At 41.2% G+C, this 16,771-nt stretch overlaps 1 protein-coding gene across 1 annotated transcript in view; it reads left to right on the top strand.

Moving 5' to 3' along the window:
- Window positions 1-14,317, top strand: part of eif3hb (eukaryotic translation initiation factor 3, subunit H, b) — a 151,225-nt gene extending 136,908 nt beyond the window's left edge. Inside the window, exons 5-7 of the mRNA XM_070882281.1 lie at window positions 9,962-10,082; window positions 11,827-11,959; window positions 14,046-14,317. Of these exons, the coding sequence (XP_070738382.1) occupies window positions 9,962-10,082; window positions 11,827-11,959; window positions 14,046-14,143 (352 nt within the window). The 3' untranslated portion in view covers window positions 14,144-14,317. The remainder of the gene's footprint in view (window positions 1-9,961; window positions 10,083-11,826; window positions 11,960-14,045) is intronic.
- Window positions 14,318-16,771: the final 2,454 nt, after the last annotated feature.

Consider the following 16,771-nt stretch of genomic DNA (forward strand, 5'->3'; position numbering starts at 1 on the left):
GACAACCCCCCCCGCCCCGGACGTCCGATGAGCTCCCCGATCAGCCACTCACTGAGTACTTTACAGGGCTTTTGGGAATGAGTTGGGGAGTTGGACTAAATTGATAGCTCTTTCAAGGAGCTGGCACAGGCATGATGGGCTGAATGGCCTCCTGTGCTATATCATTATATGATTCTATGCAGAATACAGCTCTCTTTACTCCAGCAATGTTCACGGGCCCCACACTCCAAAATGCAATATCTACTGCACAAGTGTGACACTTCCATTTCCCATAATAGTCATCCGATAACTTCCCCAAGATCATAAATTAGGGCGAGTAAGTAAGGTGTCAGCCGTGGCTGAGTGGTAGCACTCTCCTGTAAGTCAGAAGGTTATGGGTTCAAGTCCCACTCCAGAGACCTCAACACATAATCTAGGCTGATGCTTTGAGGAGTGAGTTTGCATAGTCGCATGGAGGACTTTAATCTACATATTGACTGGGCTAACCAAACTGGTAGCAATGCGGTGGAGGAGGATTTCCTGGAGTGTATTAGGGATGGTTTTCTAGACCAATATGTCGAGGAACCAACTAAAGGGGCTGGCCATCCTAGACTGGGTGATGTGTAATGAGAAGGGACTAATTAACAATCTTGTTGTGCGAGGCCCCTTGGGGAAGAGTGACCATAATATGGTAGAATTCTTTATTAAGATGGAGAGTGACACAGTTAATTCAGAGACTAGGGTCCTGAACATAAGGAAAGGTATCTTTGACGGTATGAGGCGTGAATTGGCTAGAATAGACTGGGAAATGATACTTAAAGGGTTGATGGTGATAGGCAATGGCAAACATTTAAAGATCACATGGATGAACTTCAGCAATTGTACATCCCTGTCTGGAGTAAAAATAAAACGGGGAAGGTGGCTCAACCGTGGCTAACGAGGTAAATTAAGGATAGTAAATCCAAGGAAGAGGCATATAAATTGGCCAGAAAAAGCAGCAAACCTGAGGACTGGGAGAATTTTGTAATATAGCAGAGGAGGACAAAGGGTTTAATTAGGAGGGGGAAAATAGAGTATGAGAGGAAACTTGCTGGGAACATAAAAACTGACTGCAAAAGCTTCTATAGATATGTGAAGAGAAAAAGATTAGTGAAAACAAACGTAGGGCCCTTGCAGTCAGTTTCAGGTGAATTTATAATGGGGAACAAAGAAATGGCGGACCAGTTAAAAAATACTTTGGTTCTGTTTTCACGAAGTAAGACACAAATAACCTTCCAGAAATACTAGGGGACCAAGGGTCTAGTGAGAAGGAGGAACTGAAGGATATCCTTATAAAGCAGGAAATTGTGTTCGGGAAATTGACGGGATTGAAGGCCGATAAATCCCCGGGATCTGATAGTCTGCATCCCAGAGTAGTCTGGAAGTGGCCATTAAAATGGTGGATGCATCGGTGATCATTTTCCAACAGTCTATTGACTCTGGATCAGTTCCGATGGACTGGAGGGTAGCTATTGTAACACCACTGTTTAAAAAAGGAGGGAGAGAGAAAACGGGGTATTATAGACCGGTTAGCCTGACATCAGTAGTGGGGAAAACGTTGGAATCAATTATTAAAGATGAAATAGCAGCTCATTTGGAAAGCAGTGACAGGATCGGTCCAAGTTAGCATGGATTTATAAAAGGGAAATCATGCTTGACAAATCTTCTAGAATTTTTTGAGGATGTAACTAGTAGAGTGGACAAGGGAGAACCAGTGGATGTGGTGTATTTGGACTTTCAAAAGGCTTTTGACAAGGTCCCACACAAGAGATTGGTGTGCAAAATCAAAGCACATGGTATTGGAGGTAATTTACTGACGTGGATAGAGAACTGGTTGGGAGACATGAAGCAGAGAATCGGGATAAACGGGTCCTTTTCAGAATGGCAGGCAGTGACTAGTGAAGTGCCGCAGGGCTCAGTGCTGTGACCCCAGCTCTTTACAATATACATTAATGATTTAGATGAAGGAATTGAGTGTAGTATCTCCAAGTTTGCAGATGACACTAATCTGGGTGGAGGTGTGAGCTGTGGGGAGGACGCTAATAGGCTGCAGGGTGACTTGGACAGGTTAGGTGAGTGGGCAAATGCATGGCAGATGCAGTATAATGTGGATAAATGTGAAGTTATCCACTTTGGGGGCAAAAACACAAAGGCAGAATATTATCTGAATGGCGGCAGATTAGGAAAGGAGAAGGTGCAACAAGACCTGGATGTCATGATTCATCAGTCGTTGAAAGTTGGCATGCAGATACAGCAAGCGGTGAAGAAGGCAAATGGTATGTTGGCCTTTATAACTAGGGGATTTGAGTATAGGAGCAGGGAGGTTTTACTGCATTTGTACAGGGCCTTGGTGAGGCCTCACCTGGAATATTGTGTTCAGTTTTGGTCTCCTAATCTGAGGAAGGACATTCTTGCTATAGAGGGAGTGCAGCAAAGGTTCACCAGACTGATTCCCGGGATGGCTGGACTGATATATGAGGAGAGACTGGAGCAACTGGGCCTTTATACACTGGAGTTTAGAAGGATGAGAGGGGATCTCATAGAAACACACAAAATTCTGACGGGACTGGACAGGTTAGATGCAGGAAGAATGTTCCCGATGATGGGGAAGTCCAGAACCAGGGGACACAGTCTTAGGATAAGGGGTAGGCCATTTTGGACTGAGTTGAGGAGAAACCTCTTCACTCAGAGTTGTTAACCTGTGGAATTCCCTGCCGCAGAGTTGTTGATGCCAGTTCATTGGATATATTCAAGAGGGAGTTAGATATGGCCCTTACGGCTAAAGGGATATGGAGAGAAATCAGGAAAGGGGTACTGAGGGAATCATCAGCCATGATATTGAATGGTGGTGCAGGCTTGAAGGGCCGAATGGCCTACTCCTGCACCTATTTTCTATGTTTAGTCTCAACCTAGCTAAGAAAGAAATAAAGACTTGCATGTATATAGCGTCTTAGTAAAATGCAGGTCTGAGGAAGTGCTGCTCTTTCTGAGGTGCCGTCTTTCCATGAGCCTTTAAACAGAGATCCTGTCTGCCTTCTCAGCTGGACCTATGACACTATTTTGAAGTAGAGCAGGGGTGTTCTCCCATGTGTTCTGGCCAATATTTATCGCTCACTATTTAAAAAATAAAACAGATTAGTTGGTCATTACCACAGTGATGTTTGTGGGAGCTTGCTGTGCGCAAAATAAACACTTCAAAAGTACTTCAGTGGCTGTAAGGTTCTTTGGGACATAAATGCAAGTCTTTCTTGCTCAGAGCTAGTTTGTGACTGCCCAAAGTCATTTCACAAAGCAAAGCCTTTCATCATGGGGTGGATTAGAACCTTGGTCCCAATCCAGCCCATGATTTATAAGAAAAAATGTCAAAATCTATTAACATTGACACAGTCCATGGGAAACTATTGGAGTGCATTAATTTAAATAGTTCTGGGGGACTGCAGCATTTCAAGGTCTGTTTTGTGGTCAATCATGTTTAGCTCATTGATCGTTCAAAGCATTATTCAGTAAACCTTTTAATTGTCAAAACATTTGGAATCGTAAGATTCTGGCTGATGGTGCTAAAATTTAAAGTAAGTACATCTACTTTATTGAAATTAATAACTCCTATTTTATGTCAGCAGATCTTTGTAGATTAATTTATTTCTTCTGTTTGAATTCCCAAAGAGTCGTTGTCTTGATTTGTTCTGCAAGATTTTGTTTTAGCTCTTTTTCATCTGCCATCAACTGTTTCGAGCAGTCTAAAACCCCATTAGTGCATCTCCATGTATACATGTGTTGATATTGTATAGGTGCCTGCATCAGTTATATTTTGCAAATTAGTACCTTGATAACTTGGATACACCAAAAGACACATGGCAATCTTTTTGGGTGGCATTTATTTATGCCAAGTGTGGCATCAAGGAGCCATAGTAAAACAGAAGTCATTGGGAATCAGGGGGAAACTCTCCTGATTGGAATTATACCTAGCACAAAGGATGATGGTTGTGGTGGTTGGAGGTCAATCATCACAGCCCCAGGACATCACTGCAGGAATTCTTCAGGGCCGTGTCCTAGGCCCAACCATCTTCAGCTGCTTCATCAGTGACCATCATAACATCAGAAGTGGCGATGTTCGCAGATGATTGCAGTGTTCCGTGCCATTCGCAACTCCTCAGATAATGAAGCAGTCCATGCCCGCATGCAGCAAGACCTGGATGACATTCAGGCTTGGGCTGATGAGTGGCAAGTAGCATTCGCACCACACAAGTGCCAGGCAATGACTATCTCCAACAAGCAAGAGTCTAACCACCGCCCCTTGACATTCAACAGCGTATCCCCCACCAGCAACATCTTGGGCTCACCATTTACCAACCATAAACTTAACTGGACCAGCCACATAACTACTGAGGCAACAAGAGCAGGTCAGAGGCTGTGTAGTCTCCCCTCCTGACTCCCCAAAGTCTTTCCACCATCTACAAGGCACAAGTCAGGAGTGTGATGGAATACTCTCCACTTGCCTGGATAAGTGCAACTCCAACAATACTCAAGAAGCTTGACACCATCCAGGACAAAGCAGTCTGCTTGATTGGCACCCCATCCACCACTGGCGTACTGTAGCTGCAGTTTGTAACATCTACAAGATGCACTGCAGCAACTCGCCAAAGTTTCTTCAACAGAACCTCCCAAACCTGCAAACCTGCCCCACCTAGGAGGACATAGGAACACAATCACCTGCAAGCTCCCCTCCAAGTTACACGCCATCCTGACTTGGCAATATCTGACTTAGCCGTTCCTTCATCGTCGCTTGGTCAAAGTCCTGGAACTCCCTCTGTAACAGCACTGTGGGGTACCTTCACAGGGACTGCAGCGATTCAAGAAGGCGGCTCACCACCACCACCTTCTCGAGGCCAATTCAGGATGGGCAATAAATGCTGGCCTTGCCAGTGACGCCCACATCCTATGAACAATTTTTTTTAAAAAAGGATATAAACCAGGAAATTTGGCTCTTTGGTCATGTTAAAAATGTCATTGGCATTTGGATGCTGGTTAGCAGAGCACTGCAAATAGGTTTAAGCACGTGCAGTGCCATTTGCTCCCCCATTTTGAGTCCGGTGTGGAGGTAGGTATTGGTACCAAACCAATAACTGTACTATTAATATGGCAAAGTTTGATACACAGCTTTAACAACCCAAACTTAAATGCACTGCAACAGTAGCTTTGGTGCAGGACTTCAAAGTAACTTTTAAAAACACCACTGTAAAAACAATCAAATGTAAGCTTATAGGAAGTATTGTCAACTTTGAACAAAGTATTCACCTGCACATCTGTAACAGCAGCTGGGAATGATAATTAAAACACATTTTTTGTACATCCCTTCATTATAAAGTTCAGGCTTAGAAACTCTTCAGAACAGACAGAGTGGACAAAAAAGGAGGTGGTGTATCCCTATATTTCAGGGATACCTGGAAGAAGGTAAACAAAATTGATCCTGTGGAACAGGGTAAGCTACAGAATTAAGTACTCTAGTTATTAATCTCTAATGCTAAAAAATCCAAACTAATATGTGATGCATGCTGCAAACCATCAGGTCAGCAACAGGAGGAAGGTGTATTACGCTATGACCCAGGGGAGGTACCAGTAGATTGGCAACAGTCCAGTGTGATTCTTGTATTCAAAAAAAGTGACAAAACAGACATGGACAGCTTATAGACTGATTAGTTTTTCTTCCATTTTGGGTGAAATAATGGATTGATTATCAGGAGGAAAATTGTGGAATAATCAAACAAACAGCAGTCAATTTGGAGTCAGAAGGAGAACCTCCTTGGCCACTTTGAGGAGGTAGCATTCCAAGTGGATTGTGAAAAGCCCTCGACATAATGTACTAAGACTACCAAAAGGCACTTGACAGGCTTTCACACAAACAGCTGTTAGTTAACCAAAATAACTCTCTATATTCAGGGTAAACTCTGGGAATGGATGTGAAGGGTAGAAAATGATGAGTATTTGTAGAGGTGGGATGGGAGAAAATACTGAGTGCAGTGACTCAGGTCTCTGTGTTTTGGCCACCATTGATTCAGAAACTCAATGCATATTGGTCAGATTTGCAGATTATACCAGATTAGGATTGGCATTTGATTCTGGCAAGTATGCCCGGGAACTAGAAACTGAGTTGGACAGAACAATTGCTGGTAAAAAATTTAATATGGACAAGTGCAAAGGAAAAATAGGTGACACGCATACTTTGTGAATTGTATTGAAATAGCTATGGATGAAGCAGAACATGATCTAAGAGCCTTAGCAGACCGAATGCTCAATATGTCCAACCAATGTAGAGCAGCAATTAACAAAGCCGCGCAATGTTGATCATAAAAATCAAAACAGGAGGGGGCTGGATATTGTTGAAATAACAGTGGCGTGATAACGACACACGGAGTTACTCTTGTGCAAATCAGCTAGCAGGTTCAGGAGATTGAGATATGCATTGAGCTGTGACTGTCCGGAACCTACTAGTGGATTTACGCCCACCAATGTTTGCTTCCCCACAAACAGCATCGCACCCTTAACCACCTTGTTATTTTTAAGACCTTGCTGGATTTATACATTAATTGCCCATTAAACTCACCACACAAAGTTAAGTCTGGTAATTAACAGCATAAGTAGCACTTTAACAACGTGATAATTTTTAATGCAGTGCCAGTCAACCTCTCTGACCCAGAAATTGAACAATTTACATTGTAGAGTTTCATTCCTTCAGGTGGTAGGTAGATTGTTAGAGATTTTAATATCATTTCCCCCGCCCCCACCCCCACTCAGTCTCTTTCTCTCAATCCAGTCTTTCTTTACCTCTCTTCAGTTTGATTTGTCTCTTAATTCATCCTCCTTCTCAATAGTTTCTCTTTCTTTCTCAATCCTTAAATTTAATTGGTTAATACACTGTTGGTCTCACTGTTCACTGAGGTCCCAAAATCCTTTTTATCCTTCCTGCACCACTATCTGCTCACACTGCCAGCAAGTTACGCCACAAAACATTGTGAGCTGTGAACAACAACTTAAATTTATATAGCGCCTTTAACGTAGTGAAACGTCCCAAGGCGCTTCACAGGAGTATTGAGATTTTTAAACAATTGACACCGACCCGCATAAGGAGAAATTAGGGCAGGTGACCAAAAGCTTGGTCAAAGAGGTAGGTTTTAAGGAGCGCCCTGGAGGAGGAAAGAGGTGTAAAAAGGCGCAGAGGTTTAGGCAGGGAATTCCAGAGCTTTAGGCCCTAGGCAACAGAAGGCACAGCCACCAATGGTTGAGCGATTATAGTCAGGGATGCTCAAGAGCACAGAATTAGAGGGGCACAGACATCTCTGAGGAGGGGAGGGTTGGGGTGCATTGTGAGGCTGGAGGAGGTTAGAGATAGGGAGGGGCGAGACCTTGGAGGGATTTGAAAACAAGGATGAGAATTTTGAAATCGAGGCATTGCTTAACCGAGAGCCTATGTAGGTTAACGAGCATAGGAGCGATGGGTGAGCAGGACTTGGTGTGAGTTAGGACACTGGTAGACGAGTTTTGGATCACCTCTAGTTTAGTTTACGTAGGGTAGAATGTGGGAGGAGAGCCAGGAATGTGTTGAAATAGTCAAGTCTAGAGGTAACAAAGACATGGATGAGAGCTTCAGCAGCGGATGAGCTGAGGCAAGGGTGGAGAGGGGCAATGTTATGGAGGTGGAAATAGGCGGTCTTAGTTACGCTGTGGATATATAGTCGAAAGCTCATTTCAGGGTCAAATATGACACCAAGGTTGCCAACAGTCTGGTTCAGCCTCAGACAGAAGAGGGATGGAGTCTGTGGCGGGGACTGAAAACGATGGCTTCAGTCTTCCAAATATTCAACTGGATGTCGGGTAAGCAGTTTGACAATTTAGAGACTGTGGAGAGGTTGAGAGAAGTAGTAGTGAGGTAGAGCTGGATGTTATCAACGTACATGTGAAACCGATGTTGTGTTTTCGGATGATGTTGCCAAGGGGCAACATGTAAATAAAGAGGAACCAGTGGATTTGGATTTCCAGAAGGCATTCGATAAAGTTCCACATGAAAGGTTACTGCACAAGATAAAAGTTCACGGGTTTAGGGGTAATATATTAGCATGGATAACACAAAACAGAGAGTCGGGATAAATGGTTCATTTTCCGGTGCTGGAGCCTCAACTATTTACAATCTATATTAATGATTTGAATGAAGGGACCAAGTGTAATGTAGCCAAGTTTGCTGATGATACAAAGATGGGTGGGAAAGCAAGTTGTGAGGCGGACACACAAAATCTGCAAAAAGATATAGACAGGCTAAGTGAGTGGGCAGAAATTTGGCAGATGGAGTATAATGTGGGAAAGTGTGAGGTTATCCACTTTGTCAGAAAAAATAAAAAAGCAAATTATTATTTAAATGGAGAGAAATTACAAAGTGCTGCGGTACAGAGGGACCTCTGGGTCCTTGCACATGAAATACAAACAGTAGATTGCAGGTACAGCAAGTAATCTGAAAGGCAAATGGAATGTTGGCCTTTATTACAAAGGGGATGGCGTATAAAAGCAGAGACGTCCTGCTACAACTGTACAGGGTATTGGTGAGGCCACATTTAGAGTACTGCATACAGTTTTGATCTCATTTAAAGAGGGATATACTTGCATTGGAGGCAGTTCACAGAAGGTTCACTAGGTTGATTCCTGAGATGAAGGGGTTGATTTAAGAAGAAAAGTTGGGCCTATACTCATTGGAGTTTAGACGAATGAGAGGTGAACTTATTAAAACATATACGATACTGAGGGGGCTCAACAAGGTAGATGCAGAGAGGATGTTTCTCCTTGTGGGGGAATCGACAACTAGTGGGCATAGTTTCAGAATAAGGATCGCCCATTTAAAACTGAGATGAGGAGGAATTTCTTCTGAGGGTTGTAAATCTGTGGAATTCTGTGCCCCAGGGAGCTGTGGAGGCTGGGTCATTGAATATATTTAAGGTGGAGATGGACAGATTTTTGAGTGATAAGGGAGTGAAGGGTTATGGGGAGGGAAGTGGAGTTGAGGCCAAGATCAGATCAATGTGATCTATTGAATGGCAGAGCAGGCTCGAGGGGCCAAATGACCTCCTCCTGCTTTTATTTCTTATATTCTTATTATCCAACTGCAATAGGCACAAACCCAAAATATCATAACCTGTCTTTTCTCTTTACAAATGCTGACTGACCAGTTGTGTAATTCAAGCTTTTTTTTTTGGGTTTAGGTTAAATTAATTTTACTTCATACTTTAGCATTTCAGTAAAAATAGTTTTTATGTTGTATAACGTGATACCATCTTGTACACTTTAAAGGGTTGGCCCTTTGGAAAAAAAAGTCAAAAGTATTACTGATATCAAACCAAAATTACTTTTTGTTTGCACAGTTTGGGTTGTATACTTGGGTTCCTATTCTTTGCCTAGCAAACGTAACTTGAAATGTCAGGCTTCACTAGCTGGGTTACTGAAAATGGTTGGAGCATCAGGCTACATCTTTCAATCCTCCCATCCTTTGGTAGGATTTCTTGCCTGGAGCAAGTCAGTGTTAACTTAGTAGATACCCCAGTATACATAAGATAGCACTAATGTTGCTTTCTGGCTCACATGGTGTTCTAAGCAATACACTGAATTGGAGTTTCAGATATGTTGTTGTCAATAGTTGAGTTGGTTGTCAGATGCTGGCCATTACAGACTTTTTGGTGTGGCCAACAGCAGCAGGTGAGCCAGAAAGCAACACTGGTTGTATCTTTTCCTGATTGGAGCTTCTGCAGTTTGGTCTGCTGAGGCAAGGTGGTTTCACTCCTTTCTGTGATGATTCTAAAATTGAGTACAAATTAATTTTATTTGAGCAAATGAAGAATCGAAATTAATTTATTTCTGCATAATGTATATTAGCTATAATTTTTCATTTCCTAATTGTGTCTTACAGAAATCATCTCGAGAGGAACCTCCAGCTGTTAATGGACAGAGTGGATGAAATGAGCCAAGATATCATTAAATATAATACTTACATGAGGAATGTAACTAAACAGCAACAACAGAAACAGCAAGTAAGTAGAATCAAAGCTACAACTTCCTGTATTGGCAACGTTTAGAATAAAGAAATACCATCAGCATGGTATCACGGCAAACTATGGTAGGCACAGACTTTACAATTGCACAATGATTATGTCATGGTGGTTATTCTTAACTGGGGAAAATGAATCACACCCTTCGGATTTCATGCTTTAAAAACTCTTTTAAAGAAAAACATCCTTTTTGTTAGCCTAGTATTTTTTTCTTCTGTTTCTTTTTGACACTGAATGCTCTGTTGGCCTCCTTTTCCCTCTGGGAAAGGTCAGTTTTCCTTTGTGCTGAGTCAAAGCTTAGGTATTTGGCAGCCATTTGAAAGTTGTCAGTGTTGATGCTATGAATATAATTGCATCTTTAGATACACATCTATGAATTTTGTTCTTGTGTATTAACTTGAGATGAGCATATTTCATGTGCGCCATTAACTTTTGGGCATAAAACACATTGTGTATTGTAGGTGTAAAAAAAATTGTGCATTCTAGTTTAGAAATAAAAGCATTTTTAAGTCCCTGGTAATTGTTGCCCTCTTAAATTTAATCTGCAAAATTTGTAGGTTTATTACTGTAAAATGCTTATTATATATCACATGGAGTGGGGGGAGGTAATTTGGATCTGAACATTTTTACATCAACAGTGGATTATTTGTTTTCAGAAGCAGGATTGTCATGTTTTGGTATTTTTGACCATTATTCCATAGAAAGAATTTGGAAAAGAGTTCCACTTAAATGTTGTGCTTTTAAAGCAAAGTGCATTCCCACAAGTTTTTTTTTAAGTCTTGATTCGGAAGGTGGTTACAATGTGAATGCGCTAGGCATTGAAGTTATTTCCCCAAAGGCAATAAGCAACTTGTTAGCTTGTCCCACCCATTGCGTTGAAAATCCCCCGTACTGTGTGTTTAGCGGAGGTTGTCGGGCCTAGGCCTTCCCCTCTGGTTATAAACACATGGAGATAAGATGGGGACAGAACCACACACTAAGGTTTTTAAACAAAATGCTTTTGCCAAGCTCAGAAGGTTAGGATGCAGGAGTGTAATTAAAATGTATTTTAAGTCAAGCAAGGTGATGCACTGACACGGAGAAGTGTAGCATGTTCATAATTTTGTATTATTACACAAATACAAGTTGTACTGATTTGAATTAAATGAGTTCCATCCTGACTGTTCTGTAGATTCACTTGCTGTCTGAAAAATAAAAAGGCTTAACCATTCGTATCTGGCCTTGTCTTATCCACAGTTTTTTTTGGTTTACCTTTGAAATGATTGTGGCCACATGCAACAGTTTAGATCACAAAGGGGAGAGTCTATTGTTAGCCTCTGGGTTACATTATCATGTTGTTAGATGTGGAGCAGTAAGGGCACCCGTAAGTGTAAGATGCTCAGACCAGCACCATTCCACCTGAGAGAATATACTAGCTTACAACAATGATGTGCATAGTTAATAAAGGGTCCGTATAACAAGAATAATTTACACAACTAATATAAAACATTTTGTCAGTGGCAGTAGGAGGTGCTAACCAGACATTTTATATTTATTTTTTTGGGGGAAAAGTGAGGATAGGTGATTAAGAATGTACTTCCTCCTTCCCTCTAACTTCCACCCTCCCCCCCCCCCCCCCCCCCCCCCCCTCCAACATGAAAGATTTAAAAAAAAGTTATCTAAAGCAACTAAGTTATCTGAAAACCTTGAATCGGCAGCATACTTTCTACTGACAATTTCTCTGCAGTATCTCCACAGACGCCAGCTGGAAAATACCCAACGACAGAGCCGTGGTGAGGCGCCATTGCCAGAGGAAGATCCTACCAAGTTATTCAAACCACCTCAGCCACCACCAAGGCTTGAAACGCTGCTTGTTGCAGGTTAGAGATTTTGAAGGGGGTGGTGGGAAGGAGAGTAGTGAATATTAGACATATCACGTGTAGTACAGTAGGGTGCACAGTAAAGCTTTTGTATTCTCCCCAACCTCAGAGGAGGTTCTGACGAAGTGTCTATACATAAAATGTTAATCATCTGTTCTCGCTAGGGATGCTGACTGACTTGGTGAGTGTTTCCATCATTTTCTGATTTTTGTTTCAGAAGAGCACTCTCTGCTGCACCAGTGTGACATTTTTACATTTCTCCCACTAGCCATCCTATGGTTTTTGTGTATGAGATTAATAAGTTAATGCCAATTCGTAGAGAATTAAGATCAATTTTGTGCTGTGGACTTGTGGCTGATAAGAGCTAGATTGAGACTGCCCAGAACCATTTCACACAGAATCCTCATCAGGCAAAAGGGACTTTCATTTGGTCAGTCATGGCTGGTCTTGGACCCATTTTCCAGAAATAAAGGGCCAGTATCTAACCTATGGAGAGTGAAGGAGCGGTGTCTTTATTAAAAAGACATTATAATAGATGTTTAACCGAAATGGTGTAAAACACAGGTTGGCATGGTTGATAGCAGTTATCCCGCATATGTTTTCTGAGGTACTAAAATGATGCATTTTGTTCATTATAATTTGGGCAATTCTATTTTCACCAAGGTTTCTCTAAGCTCTCTTGGACTGTGTTGTATTTGTGGTTGCTGAAGGGAGGGAAATAGCATGCTTGTTGCTTGAGATTTGGGAACATACCTATTTTCTAGTGACATTCTTCAGTTGCAGAATGGAGGAGACTGATGTTCATATTTTGCCAATTTTCTCAGCTCACTGGGATGATTTATGGTGCAATTTTTTGCCAGGGTCCACAGTTCTTACCTTAAGCAGTTCTCTGAGTCACAGCTTACTGAATTAATTTTAATTGTAGCTTCAGCAACGTTTGTTTTAAAACTAAAAATTTATGGAAAATTCTGCCCTTAAAATGTTTGGGGAGGGCTTTTCACAAAGCACAACTTTTTGTTGCTTCCCGGAAAAGTAAAACAAGTCAAAGTTTTTTTTTAAAATGGCTGAAACAGCCACTCCAGACCTCATGACATTCTCCCTCACATTTGTCCAGACACCGCCAAAAGTCCTTCAAAAAGGAGAGAGAGGCCTGGACTACTTTCCACTCCTTAGTGGAAGTGGGGCCTAAATTGGATCCTTGGGAGGTGCCTCCGTCATTGGTTACTTGCGGACTTCCAGATTCAAATTCTTTTTTATATCCCTGCCCTACAGAAGCATTCTAGAAAGGAGAGGGAAAGGATTACTGTATCAGATTTTGGAACATATTCAGTAAGACTTTGTGGTAGTTCTGTTGCTTTAATCCAAATTGTGTGAGTATACACAGTATTGATTCAAATTGGGCACTGGGCTGCTGACTCAGGAAGAGCTGAAATACTGCAGAATTCCTAAGGAACAGTTGGGGGCTTTATTTACCAATCTTTTGGCGGAGTCTTTGCTGCCATTTAGCAATAAGTAGTAAAGTTAGAGCAGCAAAGGTCAATTAAACCTGGCATTGAGATTGAAGTCCAAATCCCCTTTCCTTAAATTGTACTCCTGATTTTCTGTTTAAATGAGTATCAACCTTTTAGGTGTACTGTGCCAAGTGCATATCACATCACATGATTGGTAAGCAGCATTATATTGGTCATTTGATACAGATCCTCAGACTTTTGCAACCATAAGTTCTCATGATTACATTAGCATGGAATTGTGGAGAAAATGAGGTTTTCAGAAAGGCTTCTTTTGAGTGTTGTGTAATAATTGCTTTGACACTGGTCACTTCACACAGATGTGGTTGGTGCTGTGATTATATAGTCGGGGCTGTATTGTAACCTGTGGTAATTTATTAGCATGCAAGCTAACCATAAAAAAGTATAGAAGAGATGTGCATATTAAATATTGAAAGAAGAAAATTAAATTTATCTGTTCAGTATATAATTGTGTGAACTATATAGCCCTTTGAATTCTGAGTTTACATTTTAAGGCTGCATTTTTGATGATCAGGTTCCCAGGGTAATTTTTTTCTCCGTCTCTCAACTTTTAACAGGACAAATCAACACCTACTGCCAGCAGATCAAGGAGTTCACGTCACAGAGCATGGGCAAATTATTCATGGCTGAAGCTCTTCAAGGTCACAACAGCTAAGATCTGAATTGGATGTGCTGTAGCTCAATAAGGTGTTCAAATGCAACAAAATGCCATTCTGAAAAGCAAGCCTGAAGCTGACCTTTCTAGAAAGAGTTTTCATGTGTCTGAAACATATATTGGAGGTTCAAGTTTATACGAATTCAATGAAAATAAATTTGAATTTGGTGACCATTTGTTAGTCTTTGTGTTTTTCTTCCAGCTTGAACATTTTACCAGACTATAAAAGCTTGCCAGTGGGTGAGAATATCATTCCAGTAACTTAAACATTAACATAATCTTACAATGGTTCAGTCATCTTGCAATGGTTCAATGGTCTTAAAAGCAAATGTGTACCAGTTTGACTATTATTCTCCCCCCCCCCCCCCCCCCCCCTTGTAAAGTAATGCATCAGCTTTTTTTCCTTTTAAGCATGGACCAGCTTCAGTGAGAAACTATGGGAAGTTTATTTGGAACAAGTTTTAAAAAAAATATATCTTGCCCTCTTCCTCACCCTTAGTTTAGTTCTGTCTTATACTCCTCACCAAATCTTGCAGTTACCTGGCTAAGAGGATGGCCAGACAAATTGCTGCCAATAGTGTCCTATAACCAGGCCCAAGCAAACTGAGAAATAGATTTTTTTTTGTAAATATTTTTTTATATTCCCTATCCAAAAGGATTAGCCTCTAAAGTATTGTAGATGAATATGAACCTTTGTAATAGGTACATCCTGATTATAATATTTATTACACAGCTCCATGACAGAAAATAGCCAGATCTGCAGTATAATGGCCCTGAATTAGAAGTATGTTTTATACAGTCACAACTCAGTTTCTAGCTTTGTTTCACTAGTGCTTAATGGTATATGTATGTAGCAAGTTGAAAAATAACCAACAGATTTAACATGAAGCCCAATTATCCTTCATTTCACATCCTTGACACATTGTTGAAGTATAGCCTGGCTTGATTTAAAATTTGGAGAAACCATATGCAGAGCACTGCAAATGAAAACAGCATGACATTGCAGACAAGTGATGTTACATGCAGTCACTGACTCCCATGTCATATTGAGCTGTAGAACTTATACCAATGTGCTGGTTTGTTTTGACATGAAGCTAAAAATAGAATTTAACTAATCACTTAATCATCAATTCTCCCAAAAATATAATCTTGTGGTAATTGATGTTTGAGATTGTGGTGTGGAGGATGATATTATTCGAAAATCCCAAAAAAATCCCTGCTTGGTGTACATAAAAGATCCTTTAGCACTTTTCGGAGACGAGCAGGAGAGATCTTTTGGTGTCATGGCCAACACCACAAAACAGATAAACTTGTCTATCTCATTGGTGTTTTTTTTATAAAGAGTAATTCATTGGCTGTAAAAGCACTTTGGGACAGCTGAGGATGAGAAATGCAAGTTCTTTATTTCTGATGGATCAACCTTCATCTTGTATATACCATTGGAACATACCAAAGTAATATAAGGTTAGGACAGAAGATCCTGCTTAGCAGCCATAACACCAACTGTCCTGACCAATCTGCCAATGGCTTTGCTATTTGCAGTTAAACAGCAAAGCTTAATGTTTGAGGATTTCTCGTATTACAATCGTCTGCTGTGGCGAAGGTGGTGTAACTCCTGCTGGAATTAAGCACATATTTGAACAGAGTGAGGTTGGGACTGAGCTACGTGGTGACGCCTTCTGTTGTTGAATAGCTGCTGACACTAACTTTCTAGGTTACTTGAAGAATGGTTAGGTTTGAGTGAGATACTAAAGGATGCCTGGCATTTGTTAACCATGCCCCAATAAGATGGTGGGCCTATTGAAATGACATGGCAATAGAGGGTAGTACGTTGACTGACCTATTTCCTTTTTCTGTTGTTTGAATGCTGGATGCAAGGGACACTCATTAAACCAATACATCCAGCATTCTAATGTCAGCGGAGGAGGCACAGAAATGTATTGTTCTGCAAAAGGCCTGTGCCAAGCACTCATAGACTGTTGCCTTGCACAGGCTAAAGAGGAGGCCATAATACTTGTTTTCCCTTACTTTGGCAGGCACACCCAAAAACCTAGTTTATTTCAGAACTTTAGGACACAAAGCAGCAGCCATCTTTATAGCTCTCAACACCTAACTTTGATTGCCTAATTCAGTTAATCCTGTTCAACTATCGGACCCCTGCAGAGCCTCCCTTCCCCAACCAATAAGGATTGTCCAGACCTCAGTCTTAGACCTTGTGTGATGACAGGAGGATAATGCACTGTATTGTGAGCAGGAAGTTGGCTGATATTTTTTCTTCTCAAACTCTGAGGCACCGAGGCTAGTTATGGACCTGCTGAGATCAAGCAACTCAACAAGACTGAACCTCGGACTTGAGATGATGGGGTTGAGATCTATCAAAATGGGATACTTATTGGGCATAATGACATTTTCCTGGTGCTAAATTTCTTGGGTTCTCCTTTACTACTGTAGTCATATTAATGTGGTGAACTGTAGTTTTAAACAGTCAATGTCTGAGGTATTGTAGTTTTAAAACCAATGTCATAACTCCGTTAGTGATATTTATGTAATTCACTCTGAATTCTCATAGAATCGCAGAAATTTAAAACACAGAAGGAGGCCATTCGCTCATTGTGCCTGTGTTGGCTG

This window comes from Pristiophorus japonicus, chromosome 1 (assembly GCF_044704955.1).
Source record: "Pristiophorus japonicus isolate sPriJap1 chromosome 1, sPriJap1.hap1, whole genome shotgun sequence".
Taxonomy (NCBI): Eukaryota; Metazoa; Chordata; class Chondrichthyes; family Pristiophoridae; genus Pristiophorus; species Pristiophorus japonicus.